At 51.5% G+C, this 24,501-nt stretch overlaps 1 protein-coding gene across 48 annotated transcripts in view; it reads right to left on the bottom strand.

Annotated features, from left to right (window-relative positions):
- OBSCN (obscurin, cytoskeletal calmodulin and titin-interacting RhoGEF) overlaps positions 1-24,501 on the bottom strand; it is a 198,606-nt gene that overhangs the window by 82,808 nt on the left and 91,297 nt on the right. For 46 of the 48 annotated variants that reach the window (XR_009264959.1, XM_058740572.1, XM_058740604.1 and 43 more), the window contains 18 exons: positions 21,589-21,864; positions 19,464-19,739; positions 15,417-15,692; positions 11,131-11,406; positions 7,960-8,244; positions 7,497-7,763; positions 7,105-7,374; positions 6,052-6,318; positions 5,531-5,797; positions 5,251-5,363; positions 4,999-5,152; positions 4,657-4,818; positions 4,465-4,569; positions 3,533-3,799; positions 3,166-3,435; positions 2,771-3,037; positions 2,141-2,407; positions 1,771-2,037 (listed from right to left, as the gene is read on the bottom strand). Coding sequence is in view for 47 of the 48 variants with exons in the window: in XM_058740572.1 (XP_058596555.1) it covers positions 1,771-2,037; positions 2,141-2,407; positions 2,771-3,037; positions 3,166-3,435; positions 3,533-3,799; positions 4,465-4,569; positions 4,657-4,818; positions 4,999-5,152; positions 5,251-5,363; positions 5,531-5,797; positions 6,052-6,318; positions 7,105-7,374; positions 7,497-7,763; positions 7,960-8,244; positions 11,131-11,406; positions 15,417-15,692; positions 19,464-19,739; positions 21,589-21,864 (4,332 nt within the window). In the remaining variant the exon portion in view is untranslated. The remainder of the gene's footprint in view (positions 1-1,770; positions 2,038-2,140; positions 2,408-2,770; positions 3,038-3,165; positions 3,436-3,532; positions 3,800-4,464; positions 4,570-4,656; positions 4,819-4,998; positions 5,153-5,250; positions 5,364-5,530; positions 5,798-6,051; positions 6,319-7,104; positions 7,375-7,496; positions 7,764-7,959; positions 8,245-11,130; positions 11,407-15,416; positions 15,693-19,463; positions 19,740-21,588; positions 21,865-24,501) is intronic. The other 2 variants (XM_058740610.1, XM_058740766.1) reach the window with 2 other exon arrangements.

Genomic DNA, 24,501 nt, shown 5'->3' with positions numbered 1-24,501 from the left:
CTCACCATGCTTCCCTGCCCCATTCCCTGTCTCACCTCAAACCCTGGCCAGACCACCAGGGACACGTCCCAGGGTGACTGCGGAGCGAGCCTGCCATGCACATGCAGGAGAGAGAATCAGACCAGAGGAGCTGGGCCAGGACAGCAGTGCACACAGGAGGCCAGGCCTAGGCTGACAGTGACTTCTGAAGGGACTGTGTGTTCCAAGCCAGGGGGAAGGGGGGGCAATGCTGCCCTGCTGGCTGTGTAACCCATGGTGCAGCTCAACCTTTCTGAGGCAACTTGATAAACCAGAAACGTGGCCTGCCAACAACCACCTTCACCAGGCTATTCGTGTGGCCTGGAAGTCCTTCCAAAGCATCCTATGCCTGACATCTGGGCCTCTGCCATTAGCCACCCCCAAAATGCGACCTTGACTGTGCTCCCTCTGTGGTTCCCACACCTGCCGACACACATCCCCTGATGCAGATTGAATGTCACTAGCCTGCACTGAATCCCTGGCATCTTGGGACTCTATCACTCATGGCCAGCCCAGTGTCCCCGAGAGCTCTTCTTCTCAACGTCCCTGCCCCACTGTCTGCAACCTAGGCCTCTTAGGGACCATCAAGCCTGGTCTTCCAGGAGCCTGCCCCTGACCTCCTGGGCTCTAGAAAGCAGCTCCTGGCACGGTTGAGCGGGTGGGCACCACAGTGGCAGGCCCCGCCTGCCCCCTGGACCCGGACCCGCCTCCTGGACCCAGACCCACCCCTGGGCCCGGCCCCGTCCCTGGACGCGACCCCGCCTACCCCCTGGACCCAGACCCACCAGTGGACAGGGCTCTGCCCCTGGACCCAGACCCGCTCCTGGACCCGGACCCGCCCCTAGAAACAGTTCCGCCCCTGGACTCAGATACACCCCTAGACCTAGCCCTGTCTGCCCCCTGGACCCAGACACGCCCCTGGACCCGGCTCCGCCCCTGGACCCGGCCCTGTTCCTGCAACCAGCCTGCCCCTGAGATGGCCCCACCCCTAGAGACGGCCTCGCCCATGGACCCAGCTTTCCTGGAGCCTGCTCCATGCCTTGGACCCGGCCCCACCTCATGGACTCTGGCCCTACCTTGGACCCGGACCCGCCCCTAGAGACGGCCTCGCCCCTGGCGACAACTCCGCCCCATGAACCCGTACGCGTCCCTGGACCCGGCTCCATTCCTTGAACCCAGACTGTCCCCTGGACCCGGCCCCGCCCCATGGACCCGGCCCTGATCCTGGTGCCTACTCCATCCCTTGGACCCGCCTCCGCCCCATGGACCCGGACTCGCCCTGCACCCGCCCTCACCCCATGGACCGGCCCTGCCTCCTGGAGCCCGCTCCATCCCTTGGACCTGGCTCCGCCCCAAGGACCCAGCCCCGCCCCTGCACCCGCCCCCGCCCCATAGCCCGGACCGGTCTCCTGGACCCGGACCCGCCCCTTGGACCCGGACCTGCCCCATGGACCCGGACCCGCCCCTAAACCCGCTCCCGCCCCGTGGACCCCGCCCTGCCTCCTGGTGCCCCCTCCATCCCTTGGACCGCCTCCCCACCAAGGACCCGGACCCGCCCCCTGGACCCGGACCCGCCCCCTGGACCCAGCCCCACCCCTGCACCCGCCCCGCCCCATGACCCGGCCCTGCCTCCTGGACCCGGACCGCCCCATGGACCCGGACCCGCCCCTTGGACTCGGACCCGCCCCTGCATCCGCCCCGGCCTCCAGAACCGGGACCCTCCCCTTGGACCCAGCCCGCATAGCCACGCACCGTGCACGCTGACTCTGGAGCTGGTCTCCTCGGAGCCCACACTGCAAGTGTAGAGGCCGGTGTCTTCCCAGCTCAGGTCGTGCACCACGAGCCCGCGCGTGCCCGCCGTGTGCAGGAAGTCGTACTTGTCACTAGGGACCAGCTCCACCCCGTCCTTGCGCCACACCACGCGGGCCTGGGGGTCTGAGATCTCGCACTGCAGGGCCAGCGTGCCCCGCTCCTCCGCGGACACATCGTCCAGCGCTTTCAGGAACACCACCGGCTTTGCTGCGGGGAGGTCGTGGGCAGGTGAGCGAGTGCCACCTTCGGCCTGCAAGGACCCCGGCGCCCCGCGCTGGGAGGACCCCAAGGACCCACAGCGACGCCTCACCTTTGACCTCCAGGCGGGCAGTGACCGACACCTTGGGGGAGCAGGCGCGCACAAGGCCGGCGTCGGCCCGCCGAACCCGCTTCAGCACCAGCGTGTGGCGACGGCCTTCGTGGGAGATCTCGTGGAAGCTGTCGTTGTACAGAGGTGTGCCGTTGAGCGACCACTCGACCTCCTCGTCCTCATGGGACAGCTCACACGAGAAGCAGGCGCGGCCCTCCTCCGTGGCTTCTGCGTCCTGCATCGGCTGCGTCACTGTAACCTCGCGCGCTGCCAGAGCACAGAGCCACTCAGCACCGCCGCAGGAGACCCTTCCCCCGGGGGAGAGGGGTTCCTCGCCTCCTCTCCCAGACCCTCCCCACTAGGGACGCTCCTCCCCTTCCCCGGCGAGGACCCTCCCCCCCCCAAACCCTACCCCCTGAGGATGCTCCCCCCCCACCCTCCCCCTCCGGAGCCCCCGCCCCACGGCAAGGACCCTCCCCACATCCCTGACCCTCCTCCTTGGGGACCCTCCCCCCCAGACCCTCCCCTCCGGGGACCCTCTCCCCGCCCCTCCCCCCTCTACCCCGGGAACACATCCCCCAGGCGGAGACCCTCGCCCTGGCACGGGGCGACCCCGTGCGCCCTGGCTACCTTCCACCGTGACCTCAGCGCTGCTCTGGGCGCTGCCGGCCTGGCACCGGTAGACGCCGGCGTCCGCGGGCGTGAGCCGGAGGACGCGCAGCTCCGCCATGTGGCCCTCCAGCCTCATCTTGAACTTGTCGGAGGGCGCCAGGGGCGTGTCCTCCTTGTACCACTGCACGGCCTTGGGGGCCGGCTTGAAGTCGCAGGACAGGACCACCGACTGCAGCTCGCGCCCCGCCTTGGGCTCCAGGGGCCGTGTGAGCACCATGGGGATGTCTGCCGCGGGAGGGGAGAGGGCAGCGCTGCGTCAGCGGAGGGACTGCGGGGTCCCAGAACCCACCCTGTGCCAGGTCTGCCACCAGACCTGCCAGGTCTGTGCCCCTTCGCCCCAGCGGCGCGCTCACCAGAGACCACCAGGCGTGCGGTGGAGCGCGACTTGCCGATGGTGAAGTGCACCGGCCCAGTCATGGTGGAGCAGGTTCGTCGCAGCGTCAGCCGGTGCACCGTTCCCTCCTGCTCCATGCCTACGGTGGGCCCGGCCTGGAGCACTGTCTTTCCCAGGAACCACTTGGGCGGCCGCACCGAGGGGATGGAGGTCTCGCATTCGAACCAGGCAGGTGCGGGCTCCATCACAGTCACGTCTTGCAGGCCTCGAACGATGGTGATGGATTGCTCTGTGGGTGAGGGGCTGGTCACTGGGGCGGTCCCACTGGGAGGACCGCCAGCAGCCACAGGCACAGTGGGGAGGTGCCAGGGCGGCCCCGCCCGCACCTTCCACAAAGAACTGGGCACTGGTCTTCACGTTGCCAGCGTCGCACGTGTAGGTGTCCTCATCCTCCGGCTGCACGTCGTTGATGATCAGCTTGCGGTAGAGGCCGTCGCTGACCATCTCGTACTTGGGTCCTGACTGCAGCTCCACGCTGCCCTTGAACCACTGCACCTGGGCGCTGGCCCTGGACATCTGGCACTCCAGCACACCGCGGTGCCTCTCCATGGCTATCTTGTCCCGAAGTGGGCGCAGGATGGTCACCGGCAGCTCTGAGGTGTGACCGGGGGTGAGGGGACAGGATAAGGGATGCTCAGTGCCCCAAAAACCCCACCTGAACCCCCACCCATCCAGCCTCCAGAGGGCTGGAGCCCCTCTGCCAGGGCCAGCAGGTGGCGAGGCCAGGTGTCACCCTCGGCTTCTCTGGGACCCACTGCATAGAGCTGACCAGGGGAAGGGTGGGCGCACCACTCCCCCCCCACACACACACCACTGCACCGTGCGCCCTTGACAAGCTCATCCAGAGCACCTTGGCCTCACCCCTGCCCTGCCTCTTCACATCCACACCCCTCACCCTGCACAATCCTGCATCAAGCAATTCCAAATCTCATATACCTTCCCCCCAACTTGTGGCAGACCCTCCCTCCTCTATGCCCTGACTGTGGCTAGGGCCACCTGTTAAGGCCTCATGCTCACCACATGCCGGGACCCCACAGCGCTTTCTCTCCATTGCTAAGTCCCAGGAGGAAGGATTTACTGTGACCTCCTGAGCTGCCTCTCCAAGACCCCTGTCTTCCTGGTGAGGAGGCAATACCTCCTTTTCCTCCTTCTGGGTCATTGGTGTCCTGGGACTGCTGCCCTGTCAGTCCCTGTAAGGCTGCAAAACTGTGCATTCACAAACACTGTCCAGCAAAAACCCTCCCCTGGGCTCCCTCACCTTTGACTCGGAGCTCAGCTCGAGATTCTGCATTTTCGGCTACAAATCTGATCTCTCCTGCATCTTCTGCCAGGACCCTCCGGTAGATGAGGGTGTATGTCCTCCCTGGAAACACAGGCCACTCAGTACTGGGAATAGGCCCTGGGGGCAGGATGGAGGACGAGCCCTCCTGACACCTGCCCAACAGCTCACCTTCCTGGCGGATGCGCACATTGTCACTGGGCCGAAGCTTACTGCCCTCCCAGAACCACTGGGCTGGCACCTCATCGTGAGAGATCTTGCAAGAGAAGGTGGCGCCCTCCTTTTCCATCACCTCCACATCCTCCAGGGGCCTTACGATCTGGATGTTACGACCTGGGGCGGCAAGAAGGCCGTGCCACTTGTGGATGCCCAGAGCTCCCCCTTACCCCTCCCACCCAGATTGCTGAGGGGTGCAGGGCAGGGGCAGAGCCAGAGGGCTAAGCACTTTGCTGGGGGGATGCAGGGTGGCCAGGAGGCTCTTGCCCAGCAGACCCTGACCTTTAATCTGCCTACCTTGCACCTTCAGGGAGGCTGAGCTCTGAGCATCACGAGCATCGCACACGTACACGCCCTGGTCACCAAGCTCACAGCGGAAAATGATGAGACTCCGACAGGCGCCCTGGGCCACCATGCCCACTGTCTTGCCCACCCTAAGCTCCACGCCGTCCTGAGGAGGAACGAGGTCGGGTCAGGCACTGGAGGTGGCCAACAGAGCAGTCCCACCCCTGCCAGCCCACAGTGACAGGCGGGAGCAGCCCAAGCCACCTTCAGCCAGCGCACGTCCACGTTGGGGCGAGACAGCTCACACTCCAAGGTCACCCTGTCTTTCTCTGTGGCCACCACATCCTGCAGAGGGCGGCTGAACCTCACAGGCAGCTCTGGGTTGGCAGGAAGGGGGAGGTGAGAAGCGACGCCTGAGATGTGTGGTCTCACACAGCCAGTTCTGGGAATGACACTCCCCACCCTGCCCTTGCCTGGCTCCCCGGACCTCACTGGGGACAGAGGCAGGTGCACTCAGGAGTGGGCCCCCCCTGTGCCCACGCACCAGTGACCGTAAGCCGTGCAGACGTGTGCACCCCCTCGGCTTTGAAGGCGATGAGGCCACTATCCTGCGGCCGCAGCCCCGACAGGATGAGGGTGTGGATGGGGCCTTGCACGGCCAGCTGGCACGTGGACCCTGGCTGCAGCCGCACACTGTCTCGCGTCCAGCTGCCCTCCACGTTGTCGTGTGACAGCTCCACATCCATGGTGGCTGTGCCCTGCTCCCACACCTCCACCGCCTGCAGGCCCCGCACAAGCCGGACCTGGCGCACTGAGGGACAAACACGGGGGTGCATGAGGCACTGCCGTGAGACCCAGGCCCTTCAGCCAGCCCCCACTCACCTCCCCAGGAGCCTCAGAGCCAGCCAGGCATCCTGGAGGGAAAGGCCCAGCCCTTCCCTTCCTTCTATCCCATCCTCCCTGCCTCCCACCACCCCCCAGGGCCTGTCCCTCCAGGGGGACACCCCCTTCCGTCCTCCTTCCTTGACGCCCGACCCCCACGCCCAGCCTGCTGCTGCCACTCACTTTCCACGGTGAGCTTGGCCTGCGTCTTGTCGTCTGGAGTCTCACAGCCATAAAAGCCGCGGTCGGCAAAACCCACGCAGTGAAGAACCAAGCGGTGCCTGGTGCTCTCGGCGTGAATCTCCACGTTCTTGCCTGGCACCAGGGCCACTGCGTTCCGTGTCCACTTGACCTCGGGCCATGGCCGTGTCAGCTCTACCTCCATGGCCACTGAGCTCTGCTCCTCCACCGTCTGTGGCTCCAGCTTCTTTCTGAACAGCACTGGAGCCTCTGGGGTCATGAGAAAGGGAGGTCACCGCAGCCACTGCCACTCCCAGGAATGCCAGGGCACAGAGGGGCCTGACCTCCACAGTCAGCACAGCTGCCCCCACCGTGACCTCATGTTCTCACTCCACACTAGGCCCAGCTGCACACCTGTACAGATACAACTGTAGAGAAGGGAACAGAGGCCCCGGGAGCTGCTTCTTCCTCAGCCTGTCTCTCACCTCCCACCCTCCTACTCACGACAAGCCCACCACGACCAGCAGCAATGGGGCATGGTTGGGGGGGGCAGGTAACACAGACGCTGAGCCCCCAGCCAGTCTGCCCCAAGGAGACCCTGGACACTCTACGTGAAGGAGTAAAAGGAGCCAGTCAGGTGCACCTCCCAGTCCCAGGCTCTGGATGACCTTTCCAGGTGTCCATGTTACTAACTCACTCAGAACCAGCAGCAGGTCCCCAGGTGAGGTCCCAGCAACCCCCCCACCCCCAACCCTGCTTGCACTGGCTAACTCCACTCCCTCCCACCTTGCCGACCATGGGGCTCAGTTTGGGATGCCTCCTCCAGGCAGTCTCCCTTGACGGCCTAAACCTCTGCCCACCCACAACCAGATGCACCTTACAGGGGTTTACTTTGTCCCCTTCAGAGTAGGTATCTGGCCCCTGGGTCCCACCTGAGTCTCCTTTCCTTAGCCAACAAAGCCCAGTGTCCCTCGAGGTCACCCGAACCAGCTGGACACAGGTTGGCATCAGAAAGCGGCCTTCAAACCAGTCTCCCTGGGAGGCCCTCCCACGTACCTCGCACCCGGAGGGCAGCAGCGGAGGAGACCCCCTCGGCCTCTGCGGTGATCTGGCCTGGGTCGTCCAGGGTCAGGCCCAAGATGGTCAGGCTGTGGCTCGCGCCACTCTGTGAGATGAGGAACTTCTCACTGGGCTGCAGCAACGCGCCGTCCCGGAACCACCTGACTGCTGCATCGCTGGGGGACACCACGCACTGGAAGGTGGCCTCCTGGCCCTCTTCTGCCACCACGGCGCTTAACCCAGACATGAACTTGACCATGCGGGGGGCTGCAGACAGAGGTTTTGCTTGAGAGGTGAGTAGGAGAGGCAGAGACCCCCCGCCCCATGCAGACGCAGAGAGCACACACCTCCTCCAGGAAGGCCCCCAGATGCGTCTTGCCCCTGCCTACCGCTGACGGAGAGCTGCGCGCTGGTGCAGTCATCCCGGGTCTCACATGCATACTGCCCTGCATCCTCCAGCCGCAGGCCAGACACGGTGAGCGAGCGCCAGGGACCTGTGGCTTCCATCTGGAAGCGCTTGCCAGCCCGGAGCTGCGTGCTCCCGCAGCGCCACACCACCTCGGCCTGCGGCGGGCTCAGCTCGCAGGCCAGCGTCACCGTGCCACCTAGCTCCCCGCTCACAGGCTCCAGGGGCCGGCAGAACTTAGCGGCCACCTCTGCGGGATGGAAGGGGGGGTGTCAGCCACGGGGCTTGGGCCAGGGGACAAACTCTGTGCCAACCAGTCATGCGCCCAGAGTGCCACTCCGGCTCCACGCCGGGATGCTGCCTACGCAACCTCATGGGAGACCCTCCAGCCCCACGGGCGCCCCAGTGCACACGGGGCTCCCAGAGGACACCCCAGCCCCTCTGACCTTCCACCTGCACTGGGAAGTCCTGCCCATCTGCGCCCACGCGGCAGCTGTACACTGCAGTGTCCAGGGTTTGCGCGCCGCGGATCGTCAGGGTGTGGGTGTCCCCCAGGCTGGCCGTTTCGTGCCGCTTGCTGCGGCGGATCTCCACGCCGTCCTTGAGCCACGTCACTGCGGCCACGGAGGGCGTAGCCAGCATGGCGGTCAGGACAATGTCCTCGTGCTCCCTGACCACCAGAGGCTCTCTGCGGCCAGGTCTCTCCACCGTGGGGGTCGCAGGCTCCAGCTCTGTGGGGAGATCAACGAGCATGAGAACAGGGCCCTTTCATTCCTGGCCTCGCCCATCCCACCTAGGGGCTGAACCTGGGGACGAGATCTGAAATGGGACACACACACCCCACCCAAACTTCCACTGCTGTGCCGCTGCCTGGCCCGTCCAGTCCTCTGCTGAGACTCTGCTGAACAAGTCTGACAGTTAATCCAGCAAGGCTCCATGCCACCTAACGGTCACTATCCAGGCTCCCAGGGGTGCGACAGGGTGGCCAGGGAGAGACACCTGGGGTCACGGGCCCGGGAGCCAAGAGCTGAGAGCCCAGCATCCCTGCCCAGCAGGGAAGAGGGGGGCCTCATGAGCAGACACTGTAGACCGTGGGCAGCAGGCAGGTCAGAGAGACCACAGCCTGGGGCCTGGGCCCACATTACTGAAAGACATTGGAGCAGGGCCAGGAGAGGAGGCAGCAGAAGACAGCTTGGCCCAGACCAAGATGGGCATCAGAGCAGGGCAAGCCCGCAGGGCTGACTGAACATCAGCTGGACACTCGGGATCCCAAGGCAAGAGACAGGGAGCCAACCCTGCTGAGGGCAAACCCCTCAAGTAAGTCTCCCAGAACAGGGCTGAGCTCCAAAACTGTGCATGGTGCGTTTGCAATGGGAAACGTGTCTGCTTACCAACCCTAGACAGAATGGCTACGGCCACAGACCACAGGCCTTGGTGGTCAGGTTGTGTGGGGGTAAGGTGGGGATGTGGCAGAGAGGGGCAGAAACTGGGGGACGCAAATGTCGGGAATGTCCCAGAACAGGGGCTACAGGGAGTGTCTCCAATCCAAGGACCTGGGCAGTGGACAGAGCCCTGGGCCAGGCCCGTCAGCAGAGACCCCAACACAGGACAACACACAGCCCTGTCTGAGAAGGGCTCATTTCCTGATTTGTCAGGAGTTTATACCCTCTTCCCAATGCTGGCCCCCACCTGTAATGTTTAGGCGGAAGGACACCTTCTCTCCCCCAGCCTCACAGCTGTACTCCCCAGTGTCCGCCTTCCCCGCCTGCTGCACCACCAGCCTCCTGCTGCAGCCTGTGGCCTCCATGCACACTTTGGAGCTTGCATTCAGCTTCTTCCCATCCTTGTACCACGTCACCTCTGTCTTGTCCTGAGCCACCTCGCAGCTCAGCGTGACGCTGGCCCCCGCCTCAGCCTGCACCTCACTGTATGCCAGCTGCTCCTTGGCAAACATGGCCAAGGGCTCTGGGGACAGAGAGGGACACACAGGAACAAACACACCATCTAAGTTAGGAAGGCAGCACTGGGAAAGAAGAGGTAAACGGGATGGCTGGAATAGTCTCCAGGCTCTGCACGTGCATGGCTTGCAGGGTCTTTCCCATGTGGGCACAGAGTCCCCACAGCTCCCTGCTGCAACCTACTCCGTGTCAGCATCTACTGGCAATGCAGGGAGAGTGGAACTGTACCTCCTATCAGTGCATGATTCTGTTGATACACTGCTGATTTCAGTTCACTGATATTCTGTCTAAATATAGGCCTGGAAAGCCATGACACACTGGCCTGCGCTCTTTCTCCTGTCCCATCGTGTTGTACTACAGAAGCTACGCTACCATGTAAGATGGGATAAGAGTGTATCTCCTTTTCTCTACAAGAATGTCTGTGAACAGGATATAATTTCCAGAATGCCTGGAAAGATTTACCAGGCAAGTCACCAGGTTTCCATTCTGTTCCATGAAGACACTTTGGTTCCTGCTTCTGTTGTTCCAATGACGCTGTGGGCATTGTCCACTTCTTACGTCCGTTGAGATTTGCTTTTCTACAACCACTAGGACCATACATCACCACTGTTCTGATGTTCTGGCATTAAAGAGTGCCAGATTCTCTCAAGTGACTTGTCAGAAAGACACACAACAGGTTTTGTGGTGTCCATACACACCCACAAACCATGATGTACTGATACAACTGCAAACTGCTATGGGGGCCCCCAGGAGTCAGGCGGGGCTGCTCTGAAGTTCAATTTGCCCACAAGAAGGAAAATAAAGATAGGTCACAGACTTGTCTGGAACCAGTCAGGAGGCATCAGTGTCCCTGAGCACCACCTGGAAACACAGTGGGATGGATACTGCCTTATCAGTCAGGGGCTGCTACCACTGAGTGTGCTCATGTCCCACAAGCCACTTACTCCTCTCCCTCCCTCAACCTTTACCTCATCCAGGGGGAATTCTGACACAGGATATCCTAACTGAAGACAAAAATAAACAAGATTTGCTTTGAAAACAGCTCCAAACCACACACGTGCTCATCACAGGTGTTCAGCTACTACCACTTCGCTGCTTGTTATTTATTTTGCCGAGATGCTACAATAAACATCTATCTGTGTTTTGCACTCAGGGAGCTTCCACACCCGTGAGCATGGCCCAGAATACCTACAACCTCAATAATGCAAGTTCAACCTCGAGATGATTCCAGCTATGATCAGGAGGCTGAAGCGTCCTCTTATCCTGGCTTACTGAAACCCAAACATCTCTTGATAGTGAGAACCTTTAAATGAGGCTATGGAAGCCACTAGAGCATCTGCAGGTGAGGACGTCTGGTCAATCTCAGCCCAGTGCAGCACATAGAGCCTGAATCCTGGACGCCAAAGGAGCCACAGTATGTTCTGAAGGGGTGCTGGGGACAGTGGCTGAGCATGGCCATGTGGACACACCATGGGGTACCCAAGAGGAGCTCTCTCTTGTCTGGACACTCTTCCCTTCCCACATCCGTGGGTTCAGCCACCAGAGTGAAATGGGAGGCAGAAGGCTGGGATCTGGGAGGAGCATCAGGGTCTGTCTGGGCTGCGCACTAGTGCCATCATCGCTGGCAATCAAGGATAAAGTATTAGCCCCAGAACTGACCTGTGACGTCCAGGTGGAAGGACACCTTCTCTCCCCCGGCCTCACAGCTGTACTCCCCGGCGTCCACCTTCCCTGCCTGCTGCATCACCAGCTTCCTGCTGCAGCCCTTGGCCTCCACACGCATTCTGGAGCTGGCACTCAGCTTCTTCCCGTCCTTGTACCACGTCACCTCCGTCTGGGCCTGGGCCACCTCGCAGCTCAGTGTGGCACTGGCCCCCGCCTTGGCCTGCACCTCACTGAGTGCTGGCTGCTCCTTGGCAAACATGACCGAGGGCTCTGGGGACAGGGAGGGACACATAGCATCAAACACACCATATCCATTAGGGTCGCAGCACTGGGAGAGCAGGCCTGGATGAGGGTGCAGGGCCACGGAAACTCCTCCAGGCTCTGTGCTGGCTGCACAAGTACCCAAAGTTCACTATAGGCTCTACCACTGTTCCACGTGGGGATGCTGGAAAAGACTTCGCTGTGCACACATACCTCTGGGAGAGGTGCAGGGGTGTTGCAATGCACACGCACCCCAGCCTTCCCAGGTGATGCAGTCTTTCCTCACAGTTGTGCAGGGAGCTGCTGCCGCTCCTTGCTCTCACCTACACTGTGATGTCCACTGCTGGCACCTGCAGGGAGGGACATGTCCCTCCTGTGGTCTTTCCATGTAAGTCCCTGATGACTCACACAGTGGAGCACCGTTCAGGTTTCTCTGACTCTTCTCTTCTGCAGTGTGGTATCATTGCAATGCCCTGTCTGGTTATCAGTTATTGCTAATTATGGCCTGTCCTTTACATATTCGTTTTTAGGAGCTCTTGCACTTGCATTAGAGCTTTGATAATCATGGTTTTGTGAATAATTTATCCATCATCGTCACTTGCCTTTTCATCCCTTTGCCTTTGTGTCCTCTGATGATGTAAAGTTCTCAGTTGTGATTTAGGCAGGTATGTCAATGTGTCCTTTGTGGTTGGTGTGTTCATATTCTGTTTCAGAAATCTTTCATTACCCTGAGGCCATTAAATGTTGTGTGTTCTCTGCTAAGAGCGTGTTTTGTCTTTCACACTGGAATCCTAGCTTGGCTGGAGTTGGTGCCTATGCGTGATGTGGGGGAGCCCCCCATTTTTATTATAGATAAATAGATCATTTGAGAGAGACATAGAAGATAGATAGATAGATAGATAGATAGATAGATAGATAGATAGATAATACAGGTAGATGATGGATAGATATAGATAGATGATACATATATATGTAGATACACACATAGGTAGGTAGGTAGATAGGTAGGTAGGTAGGTAGGTAGGTAGATAGATGATCCAGATAGATGATGGAAAGATGGAGTAATGGATGATACAGATAGATGAGATAGATAGATAGATAGATAGATAGATAGATAGATAGATAGATAGATACAGATAGATGATATAGTAGATGATAGATAGATAGATAGATAGATAGATAGATAGATAGATAGATGATCCAGATAGATGACAGAAAGATGGAGAGAGAGAGAGAGAGAGAGAGAGAGAGAGATCCATATAGATGATGGAAAGATGGAGAGATGTAAGACACAGATAGATGATATACAGATAGATAGATTAGATAGATAGATAGATAGATAGATAGATAGATAGATAGATAGATACAAAGTTACATAGTCTGAGCACCATTTATGAAAAGACAATCTATCTCTATACCATGTGCCAGAATTACAGAATAAAAATAAAAATAATTGAAAAGGGGGGGGTGCCTGGGTGGTTTAGTCAGTTAAGTGTCCAACTCTTGGTTTCAGCTCAGGTCATGATGTCACAGCTTATGGGTGTGAGCCCCATACTGGGCTCTGCAGTAGCAGCACAGAGACCATGCATTCTGTCACTGCTCCACCTGGGCTCTCTCTCTGCCCCTCCCCTGCTCTAGCTCCCTCTCTATCTCTCTCTGAAAATAAATAAATAAATAAACATTAAAAAATCTCCTTTTAAAAACTGGAAAAGGATGGGGTGGGTGAAGCTGGTCACAGCATGGTCTATTTGAACCTTACCACTTGTCCCTTTGTGTTATGCACCTATCCCCAAGTTGCAACCTGATGTCTTCCTACTACAGCTTTATTAGTTATATTACTTCATTTTATATTTCTCCTGATTCACTGTACAGTGTTGCACACAGTTGTACCAGTGGAGCCATGTACGAGCTCCAGTTAGAAGGAGACACCCTGTGAATGTGATGTGCTGTAGTTTTCTGTATCCTGCGTCAAATTAAGGAACAATCCTCTTATAGTTAATCAAGGACTTGACTACCTTGAATGTACGCTACATTTTATGAAATTCTTCTTCTGCATATAATGTAAAAATTTTATCAAGCAGTCATGTGAGAATAAAACAAAACAAAAAATGTGTTTTCCCTTTTAAGTTCTAAATATGACAGATTATACTGATATTCTAATGTTCTGGTGTTGGCCAATCCTGTGTTCTTAGGAGATGAGCTCAGTGTGTCTGCACTTTGAGTATTGCACTGTTACTTGGACAATATTTTGTGTAAAATTTGGTATTGACATGCATCCGAGACTGGCCTCCAATTGCAATTCTTCACACTTGTCCAATTTGGGTATCAATGCGGCGTAAAATGGGTTAAGAGTGTACATCCCTTTTCTGTCCTCTTAAAGAATCCTCCATGATCATGGGACAATTTCTTTCCAGAATTTGTAATTTGTAATCTATAATTCGTAAATTGTAACTTACCAGCAGAACCACTGAATTTAATCTTGTCTAATGAGAAGGCTTTTTGGGATGGTTCCATTTTTTAAAAAAGTTATAAGATTGTTTACATTGTTTATATCTTCTTGTGGATGTTTTGATACAGTTTTTGAGGAATTGGACAATTTGCCAAAACTTTTCAATTCTACTTGAGTAAAATAATATCACGTTCTACTGAAATGACAGGGTCAAAAGTGTTCCTAGTAAGTTTCTTACTATCTATACACATCTACAAATCATGTAATGATACACTACTGAAGAGTCACACATTACTATTAGGAGTCAATGTGGGGCCACAGACCACCTATTTGAGCTTAACCTCTCTTAACTTAAAGTAAGTTTGCAGATATCTCTGTGCACCAGCCAGGGATGGGCATACGCGTGCACGCCCCCCCCCCCCACCACTAGCAAGTGCTATGAAATAAATACATAAATACTGCTTCACCAGTCAGTGGCTGCCACTATAGTAACTTATCTGTCCCAAAGTGTGCTGATTTCAGAGAAGCTACTCATTCTTCCCAGCTTCAAAATCTATGAATCAAACTCCAACCACAATACTGACACAGAACATTCTCACAGAGACAAAAGGAAACTGAAATTTTCTTTCAAAAGAATGTTCCAGGGGCTCCTGGGTGACTCAGTTGGTTAAGCATCTCAGTCTTAAGTTCAGCTCAGGTCATGATCCCACAGTTCCTGAGATTAAGCCCTGCTTCAGGTAATGTCAACACAGAGCCTGATTGGGATTCTCTCTCTCCCTCTCTCTGTGCCCCTCCCTTGCTCATGCTTTCTCTCTCTCTCTCTCTCTCTCTCTCTCTCTCTCTCTCTCTCTCTCTCTCTCTTCCTCTCTCTCTCTCTCTCTCTCTCTCTCTCTGAAAATAAATAAATAAACATTTAAAAATTATCAATAAGTAAGTAAATAATGTCCCACATGCCAGGTACACATCCAAGTCGCATATCTCCCAGCCCTCTGCTCCTGGTTTACTATGTGCGGACATTGCGACAGAACAGGGATCGAGATTTGGGTACACATAGGTGCACAGGTAACTTCCATGTCCACATGTGAGGCAGGAAGAGTGTCCCAAAATGACTGAAATTTTGGTAATGCCAAGTTCAGTCTCAAGACAACTCTAAGACAACTGGGTTGGGTATCTGAAATGCGCCTGTATCAGGTTCAAAGATTTTCAGCCCTCATGTGGTGCTGGGTGAGGTCATCTGGGAGCTTCTAGAAGTAATTTGCATGCCCTGGGGTGAGAGACATTGGCTCTACTTTAGGCAGTGAAGCCAGATGGAGCGACTGTACTGGACACAGGAACTCCAGGAGCATTACTCCATGGAAACATCATGCAGGGTGCACAACAGGGGTGGTGTGCTGTACACAGATCTTCCCATCCACTCTCCCAGGGCTTGGCCACAGGCATGAAGATGGGATATGGGAGATGTGAGGACAGGAGATCTACTGGAGAGACCACAGGTTCTTCATAGCTGTCAGTCAACACATCATGCTGAAACAGGGCTAACATGGCACGCCACCACCACCCAAGTACTGACCTGTGACATCCAGGAGGAAGGACACCTTCTGGCCCCCAGCCTCACAGCTGTACTCCCCGGTGTCTGCCTTCCCCGCCTGCTGCACCACCAGCCTCCTGCTGCAGCCCTTGGTCTCCACGCACACTCTGGAGCTCGCACTCAGTTTCTTCCCATCCTTGTACCATGTCACCTCCGTCTGGGCCTGGGCCACCTCACAGCTCAGCGTGGCGCTGGCCCCTGCCTTGGCCTGCACCTCACTGTGTGCCGGCTGCTCCTTGGCAAACACAGCTGCAGGCTCTGGAGAGAGGGAGGGATGCATGAGGTCAAAGATACAATCCATGTGAAGAATGCAGGTCTGGGAAAGAAGGTCTAAACAGGGAGGCAGGGGGACTGGAACTCTCTCCAATCCCTGCATCAGATGTGGGCCAAGAAGCCTCAGCACCTTTTCAGCAACAACTAACACAACTTATTTACACACTCTACCACTTTCCTGGTTGTTCCAGTTGGGGACCATATATTGTATCCCTGCTCCACCCTGTCTGTCCTAAGTGGGGACCATACATTCTATCCCTGCTCTCCTGGGCTGTTCCAGGTGGGGAGCATACATACATTCTATCCTTGCTCTCCTGGACTGCTCCAGGTAGGACCATACATTCTATCCCTGCTCCTCCTGGGCTGTTCCAGGTGGGACCATACATTCTATCACTGTTCCATGTGGGCTTTTCCAAGTGGGACCATACATTCTATCACTGTTCTACCTCGTCTGTTCCAGGTGGGGACCATACATTCTATCCCTGATCCACCTGGGATATTTCAGGTGGGACCATACATTTTATCCCTGCTCCTCCTGGGCTGTTCCAGGTGGGACCATACATTCTATCTCTGCTCCTCCTGGGCTGTTCCAGGTGGGACCATACAGTCTATCACTGCCCCACCTAGGATGTTCTAGGTCTGGACCATATGTTCTATCACCACTCTACTTGGGCTGCTCTAGGCTGGGACTCTTGAGAGACCTCTGTGCACATGCAACCTGTGGAGTCATGATGACTTTCCACCTTTCCACACATTCATGCTGGGAGCATCTCACCTTTAGTGCAGGGAGTTCCTACAGGTTCAGGGCTTCATGCTCTGGCCTACTCTGCACTGACTAGTGCTGGCAATCTGGGGGGAGTGTAGATTGCCCTCTGTGGCTGTGTTTTGCACGGTCCTGAGGACTCAAACAGTGGAGCATTCTTTCCGGTCATTACTGTTTGTGTTTCTGAATCGTCACTGTCATGTTTTCTGTCCAATGGTCAAGACCACTCTCTGTCTCTTTCACATTCATTTTAGGAACTCTATTTAACACGACAGAGATTCTCTCTTCCATATGTGTGGGGTTTGCCTTTTCACTCTTGGGGTGTGTTCTAATGAATCAAAGATTGCAGGTTTAATGTGGTCAAACATGTCATTCTTGTCCCATGGTGGCTAGTGCATTTGTGTTATATCAGAAACCCCCGCTTACCCTTCAATCCATATCATCATCTAAGAGTGTCATGGTGCCACCTGTCACCCTGGTGTCTCCAACCCACATGGAGTTGGATGGGTATGCAGTGTGAATTACCAGACTTTTTTTTGCATATGGTTAAATGACAAAAAAAAATTTCTATGAAATTAGTGTATATTGAATTTCTATGAAATTAGTGTATATCTAGTGTATATATACAGAAGTGTTTTCTTTATGTCAACATTTGTACGTGGTTATCTTTCTAATACTCACAAAGCCTAACAATTTTTATTTGTAATTTCAGACGTGGTGATCGTGATCATGTCTTCTGTGAATTCTACTTTGTTTACCAAGGTTTATGCATTTTATTTCATTTTCCTCCCTTCCATGCTGTGCAATGTTGGATAGAAGTGCTAACAGTGCACCCCTTCCCTTGTTCTCTATCTCATAGGTAAAACCTTCAAGGTTTCCCATGAAGTATGATGTTACCTGGTGTTTCCTGTAGTACTATTTATCAATTTATCAAGGTAAGGAAGAATTGGTTTATTGATAGTTGGTCAAGAATTTTATGGCATGAATTGAGGATAAATTTTATCAAATATTTGCTCAGGGTTTATGTTAAACTTTATCAAATTTTTCTTCTGCATTTATTGAGATAACCATATCCTTTTTCTCCTTCAAGCAGTTAGTTCACATTATGCAGTTGATGCTAGTTCAAACAACATGGGTTTGAACTGCAGGGGTCCATTTAAACATTGATTTTTTAAATGAATACAGTACAGTACTATAAATGTATTTTCTCTTTCTTGTTCTTTTCTTAATATCATTTCTTTCCTCTATCTTACATTATTGTAAGAATACAGAGTATAATACATATAACATGCAAAATCAACTAAGTTATCGGCAAGACTCTCAGTCAACAGTGCGCTATTAACAGTTAAGTTCTGGGGGACTCAAAAGTTATAAGTGGATTTTTTACTGCACTGGGCACTACCACCCCTAATCCCTACATCACTGAGATCAACTGTGGTGATTTTCTACTGTTTTGAATATTAAACCAACTTTGCATTCCTGGACTATGACTTCATCAAAGCATATTTTTTGACATCTTGCTTAGATGACTTTGCCAATGTTTTGTTGAAGATATTGGATATTGATATCCATAAGAGATTGGCCTATAATTTTAATCCTTCCTTCTTTCCTTGTCAGATTTTGGTGTTGATGTTATGTTAGCTCCATGAATCAAAAAAGAATGTACATCTTTATTTTATTCTCTAGGATAATCTCCATGAATACTTTCCATAATATTTGGTATAATTTTTCAGCAGAGCTACTAGGCTTAGATCATTCTCTATGAAAAAAAGTTTTATTACTGTTTCCATTTATTTAAATTTATGGGACTACCTGAGTTATATATTTCTTCTTGTGTCACTTTTTCAGATGGTTTTCTAAGAATTTGGTCAATTTATCAAAACTTTCAAATTGATACCATAAAATAATATGCCATATGCTCTCAAAAAAACACTTTGGAAAAATGTAGGATTTCTGGCATCTGTACACACCCAAAAATATTATATACTGATATACCATCACAACTATTATGGGCTGGCAGCTAGGATTAATGTGGTGCTATGGCCCACCCTCCTCTGATGTTAAGACAAATTTAACAAAAGCAAAATAAATTTAGTCCTTAGACTTCCCCATGAAGCAGCCAGGAGGCACAAACACACAATACCCACTAGGAAATCCTATGACATACTGCTATACCAGCCAGTGATTGCCACCACAAGGATTCATCTATAGCAGAGCATGGTGATATTTACTTCTTCACATTTCTAAATCTATAAATCAGACTCCAAGAGGAATTATGACACAGAATGGCCTTACTGAAGACACAAGGAAACAAGATGTGCTTTAGAAAAAGAACTCCAGAACTTACATGTACATGTCTCAGGTACAAATCTATCAACCCTCTAGTTCTGTTTACTTTGCACAGGCACTACAAGAAAACAGCAGTCTAGATTTTGCTACATACAGGTGCACAGATAACATATATTCATGTGCAAAATAACACATTAAAACAAACAAAACATTAATAATCCAAAGTTTAGTTAAGATCATTCCAAGTATGATTATATCATCAAAATTTCCCCTACTCTGGTTTAAAGGAACTGAAATGTCTCTCACTAGTAAGCACTCCTTACAGCACTGAAGGGGGCATCTAGGGAGCCCAGGAAAGCACAGTCACATAACCAAGGTGTGAGATGCCTAGTCTACTTCAGAACCCAAACATGAAGAACAGCCATAGTCCTGGGCACTGAGGAACTCCAGGAGGGCCCTGTGCAGGTGCTCAGATGCATGACTGAGAGAACTGCTCAAAGACACAAAAATGGCCCCTCTCACTCCCTGAGCACCCTTCTCACTAAACTTCTGTCAGTCTAACCTTGACTATGAAAATAGGAGGCAACAGGATGGCAGAGGGGAAAAGATGAAGAGTAAGGGAAGGAACATCAGAGCCTGTGGGATCTGTAATGCAATTCCTCCATTATGTCCAATCAAGACTGTTAGTATCAAAAGGAACTGACCTGTGACATCCAGGTGGAAGGACACCTTCTGGCCCCCGGCCTCACAGCTGTACTCCCCAGCATCCACCTTCCCCGCCTGTTGCACCACCAGCCTCCTGCTACAGCCCTTGGCCTCCATGTGCACTTTGGAGCTCGCACTCAGCTTCTTCCTGTCCTTGTACCATGTCACCTCTGTCTTGTCCTGGGCCACCTCGCAGCTCAGTGTGGCGCTGGCCCCTGCCTTGGCCTGTACCTCACTGCGTGCAGGCTGCTCCTTGGCAAACACCACTGTAGGTTCTGAGGACAGGGAGGGATACACAGGGTTAAAGATACTGTGCAAATCAGGAAGGCAGCACTGAGAAAAGACTGAATGGAGAGGCAGGAGAATTGAAAGTCTCTAGGCTCCACATAAGAGTGAAACCATATGGTATCTGTCTTTCTCTGTATGGCTTATTTCACTTAGCATAACACTCTCCAGTTCCATCCATGTTGCTACAAAGGGCCATATTTCATTCTTTCTCATTGCCATGTAGTACTCCATTGTGTATATAAACCACAATTTTTAGCTCTGCACCAACTGTGTGACTTGGAGAAGCCCCACTGCCTTCCTAAGGACAAGTAACACTATTTATCTGTACATTCTACCCCACTTCTCCATGTGGGCTGTTCCAGGTGGGGACTATATTCTACCACCACTCTGCTTGAGGTATTGTGGTGGGGGGCGGGAATTCTGTGAGAGACTCTTGTGCATGTGGGATCTGTGGGGTCATTATGCCTGCACACCTCAACATTTATAGATGATGCAAAGTCTTTACCACATGACTGCCTAAGAACATTCTCCCTGCAGTGCAGGAATGTTCCTACAGCCAGAATACTTGGTACAATTTGATAGTAGAGTCACTAGGGTTATCCAGTATTGTGTGACAAGATTGTTTATTATGGTTCCAATAATTTATAAGGTTATAGGACTACTCAAATTGTCTATGTGTTCTTCCATGAGTTTTGATATAGCTCTCTTGATCAATTGGTCAAAACTTTCCAAATTTACTTGCATAATGTTATATCATATTCTCAGATAATCACATCACAAATATACACATAGGGTTTTAAACATTTGTAAACACTCACAAACCATTAAACCCCAATGTAATACCAACATGTTATGTGCTGGCATCCAGGAGCCACATGTAACTGTACATATGAATTATATGAAAGGAAAATAAAGTCAGTTCTCAGACATCTCTATTGATTAGCCAGGGAAGCACAGATGCACACTAATCATTAGGAAATGCTGTGAAATAAATGCTAAATTACTTTCAGTGGCTGCTCCTGTGACCTCATTCTTAGCGGGGCATGCTGGTAGACAATATGCTACTCAGCATTCCATTGGCAAATGTATAGGTCTAACTACAAACAGAATTCAGAGGCAAAACACCAACTTATGACAAAGTGAAAATAAGATATGCTTTGATAGGAAATTCCAAGCATCACAGGTGTTTGTTGGGGCACATACACACCAGTCCTCTGCTCTCTGTGTAATCAACACAGACATGGCAACAAAATATGGATCTAGATTTGGCTACGTATGGGTGCAGAGAGAACTCCTATACCTCTGTGAAAGGAGGAAAGTATCCCAGAACACCTAAGACTTTGAAAACCCAAGGCACAGTCTCAAGATAATTCCAAGTATGACTGTGTGGCCTACATTTCCCTGTCCCCTGACTCAGTGAAGCCAATATGTCTTGCTAGCAGGAACCCTTAGGTGTGTTTGGTGAAGATACAATGACCTCTCAGAATGACTCCAGGGGAGAGACATCTGGTTTACTTCAGCCCCAAGCATCAGGGAGATCCAGAGTCCTGGACTCCAACGTCCACCAATGGGTTCTGAGCAGGTACTGGGAACATGTGACCAGCACTATTACGTGGAAATACAACCTCTGGCGTATGAGAATGACCTGTCTCCCTCCTGTGCACTCCTTCCAGCCATGTTCCCATGGCCCCACTTGGGATATGGAAATGGAGGTGGTGAATGGGTGATGTCAAGGGAAAAAGTCTAACTGAAAGAGCACGAGAGTCTGTCTTGGGGATAAATCTGTTCCACCTTCACCTCACAAAAAGGCTAATTTTGCATTCTCTAAGAACTGACCTGTGACATCCAGGCAGAAGGACACCTTCTGGCCCCCGGCCTCACAGAGGTACTCCCCAGCATCCACCTTCCCCGCCTGCTGCACCACCAGCTTCCTGCTGCAGCCCTTGGCCTCCATGTGCACTTTGGAGCTCGCACTCAGCTTCTTCCCGTCCTTGTACCATGTCACCTCTGTCTTGTCTTGGGCCACCTCGCAGCTCAGTGTGGCGCTGGCCCCTGCCTTGGCCTGCACCTCACTGCGTGCAGGCTGCTCCTTGGCAAACACCACTGTAGGTTCTGAGGACAGGGAGGGATGCTTGGAGTCAAAGATACCATCCATGTGAAGAATGCAGGTCTGGAAAAGAAGGTCTAAACAGGGAGGCAGGGGGACTGGAACTCTCTCCAATCCCTGGATCAGGTGTGTGGCCAAGAAGCCCCACCACCTTCTCAGCAACAACTAACAAAATTTATTTACACACTCTACCGCTTTCCTAGTTGTTCCAATTGGGGACAATACATTCTATCACTGATCTGCCTGGGCTGTCCCCAGTGGAAACCAAAAATTCTATCACTGCTCATCAGCGATGTTCTGGGTGAGGACCATACATTCTATCACTGTTCCCTGTGAGCTCTTCCAGGTAGAGACCATACATTCTATCACTGTTCCACCTGTGCCTTCCTGTGGCTGTCTCGTTCATTGACTTGATGACTCGCAAAGCACAGTAAATTTTCTGAAGTTTTTGGACCTTAATATTTGCTCTTCTGTGGTGTCATTGCTCAAGTGTTTTGCCTTATTTTCAACAGCACTGTCTCTTACTCATATATTCACTTGGGAGCTCTTTATTTAAGTAAATGTCAGAGTGTTTGTGGTTATGTGTGTTTATATACCCTCCCCATCTTGTGATTTGCCTTTCCACACCTTCATGTTTCTAGTGACAAAATGTTAAGAGCTTTCTTATGGACAGATATATTATTTTGTCCTTTTTATTTTGTGCACTTTGTTCTTTTTAGGGACAACTTCATGCTGAAGTCATTAATGACCCACATTGTTTGATAAGAGCTTGAACCACATTTCTCACTGAGGTCTCTAACCCACATTGAGCTGAGATTTTGCATAGGAAGAAATAGACATCCATCTTCAATTCCGTTTTCCATATGGTTAATAGTCTTAGTACCATTTGTGAAAGACTGACCCTCCACTACAGTTACACTTAGCACCACGGTGAAAACCAAACTAAAAAACAAAAAGCAGAAGGGACTCAGGTTTTATACAGACCTGTTTCTGGATTCACTTTCCTGTTCTCTTGGGCTGTTTCTCAGTCCCTACATAAAGACCCAATTGTCTGAATTGCTGTAGTTTTATCAAAAGTCTTGATATCAAGTAAATTAAATATCATTATTTTGGAGGATTTTTTTGTTTTTTGTTTTGTTTTGTTTTGTATTTTTCAAAGTGGCCTTCCTCTCTCTGGCTTTGCAATATACTTGTCAATACTCTTACTCACAGAAGAACTATTATTTGGGTGTTGAAGAGGATTGAACACTTCGGGTGTTCCATCAATTTCCATCCATGATTTAGATCTTATTCTGTCTCTCAATAAAGTTGAATAGTTTTTGCCCACAAAGCACCTCAAGATCCTTTCTTAGACTTGGAATTGGTAACAGGATTTTTCTGATGCTATGTTAACCCCTTTAAAATGTCACTTTCCAGCTTCTGGTGTCTGGTGTATAGATACAGAGTGTTTCCTGTAGTGATTTTTCTATGTCCTAATCTTACTCTCTTTCCCATCCAAAATGTAACTGTTTGGGATTTTCCACATTGATAACCATATCTTCTGTTAGTTTCAGTTTTCGCTTTTCCAGCTTTCATGTCTTTAATTTTATTTTCCTCCATGGTGTGCTGTGAATATTGCATAAAAGTAAGGACACTCAGTTTCCCTGTCTTGGTCCCATCTCAAAGGCAAAGTTTTCAAGTTTTCATGTGAAATTTGATGTCAGGTATTCAATACCACCAATTATTACATTAAAGACAAAATGTTCTACTTAAAGTTTGTGAAGAATTTTTTGGTAGTAATTGATGCCACATATTATGGAATATTCTCCCTGGATTTCTGATGTTATATTTTATCTAGTGCTTTTATTTATCATTTATTGGGGAAATAACATTGCTTTTACTTTTATTTTGTTAATATCAAACCATTGTTGATTTTTCTGTTAGTTTTTTTATTAATTATTTTTTTAAATTTACATCCAAGTTAGTTAACATATAGTGCAATAATGATTTCAGGAATGGAATCCAGTGATTCATCCCCTATATATAACCCTCAGTGCTTATCCAAACAAGTGTCCTCCTTAAAGCCCTTGCCTTTAGCTCATTCCCCCACCTAACACCCTTCTAGCAACCCTCAGTTTGTTCTCTGTATTTAAGAGTCTCTTATGGTTTGCCTCCCTCCTTGTTTTTACATTGTTTTTGTTTCCCTTCCCTTATGTTCATCAGTTTTGTATCTTAAATTCCACATATGAGTGAGTCACGATATTTGTCTTTCTCTGACTAATTTCGCTTAGCATAATACTCTCTAGTTCCATCCACATTGTTGCAAATGGCAAGATTTCATTCTTAATGATTGCTACTTGTTGATTTTCTAATGTTTCTGGTGTTGAACCAGACTTGCATTCCTGGAATATGACTGTTGTCCTAGTGTGTTGTTCTCTTGATAAATTGCAGAATTCAGTTGGATAATATTTTCTGGAAGGTACTGCCTTGACATCAACAAGAGGTGGCCTGTGAAAATTCTTCATATTTATCTTGTCACATTTTGATATTGATATGCTATATATGTAAAATAAATTGATGTGTGTGTCTCTTTTCAAAACTCTATAAGAATCCTATAAACATAAACATGAGATAATTTCTTTCCAGAACATTTTATAGAATTT

This window comes from Neofelis nebulosa, chromosome 1 (genome assembly GCF_028018385.1).
Source record: "Neofelis nebulosa isolate mNeoNeb1 chromosome 1, mNeoNeb1.pri, whole genome shotgun sequence".
Lineage (NCBI taxonomy): Eukaryota > Metazoa > Chordata > Mammalia > Carnivora > Felidae > Neofelis > Neofelis nebulosa.
The sequence above is the reverse complement of the archived record's forward strand: the minus strand, read 5'-3'. Positions and strand labels throughout refer to the sequence as shown.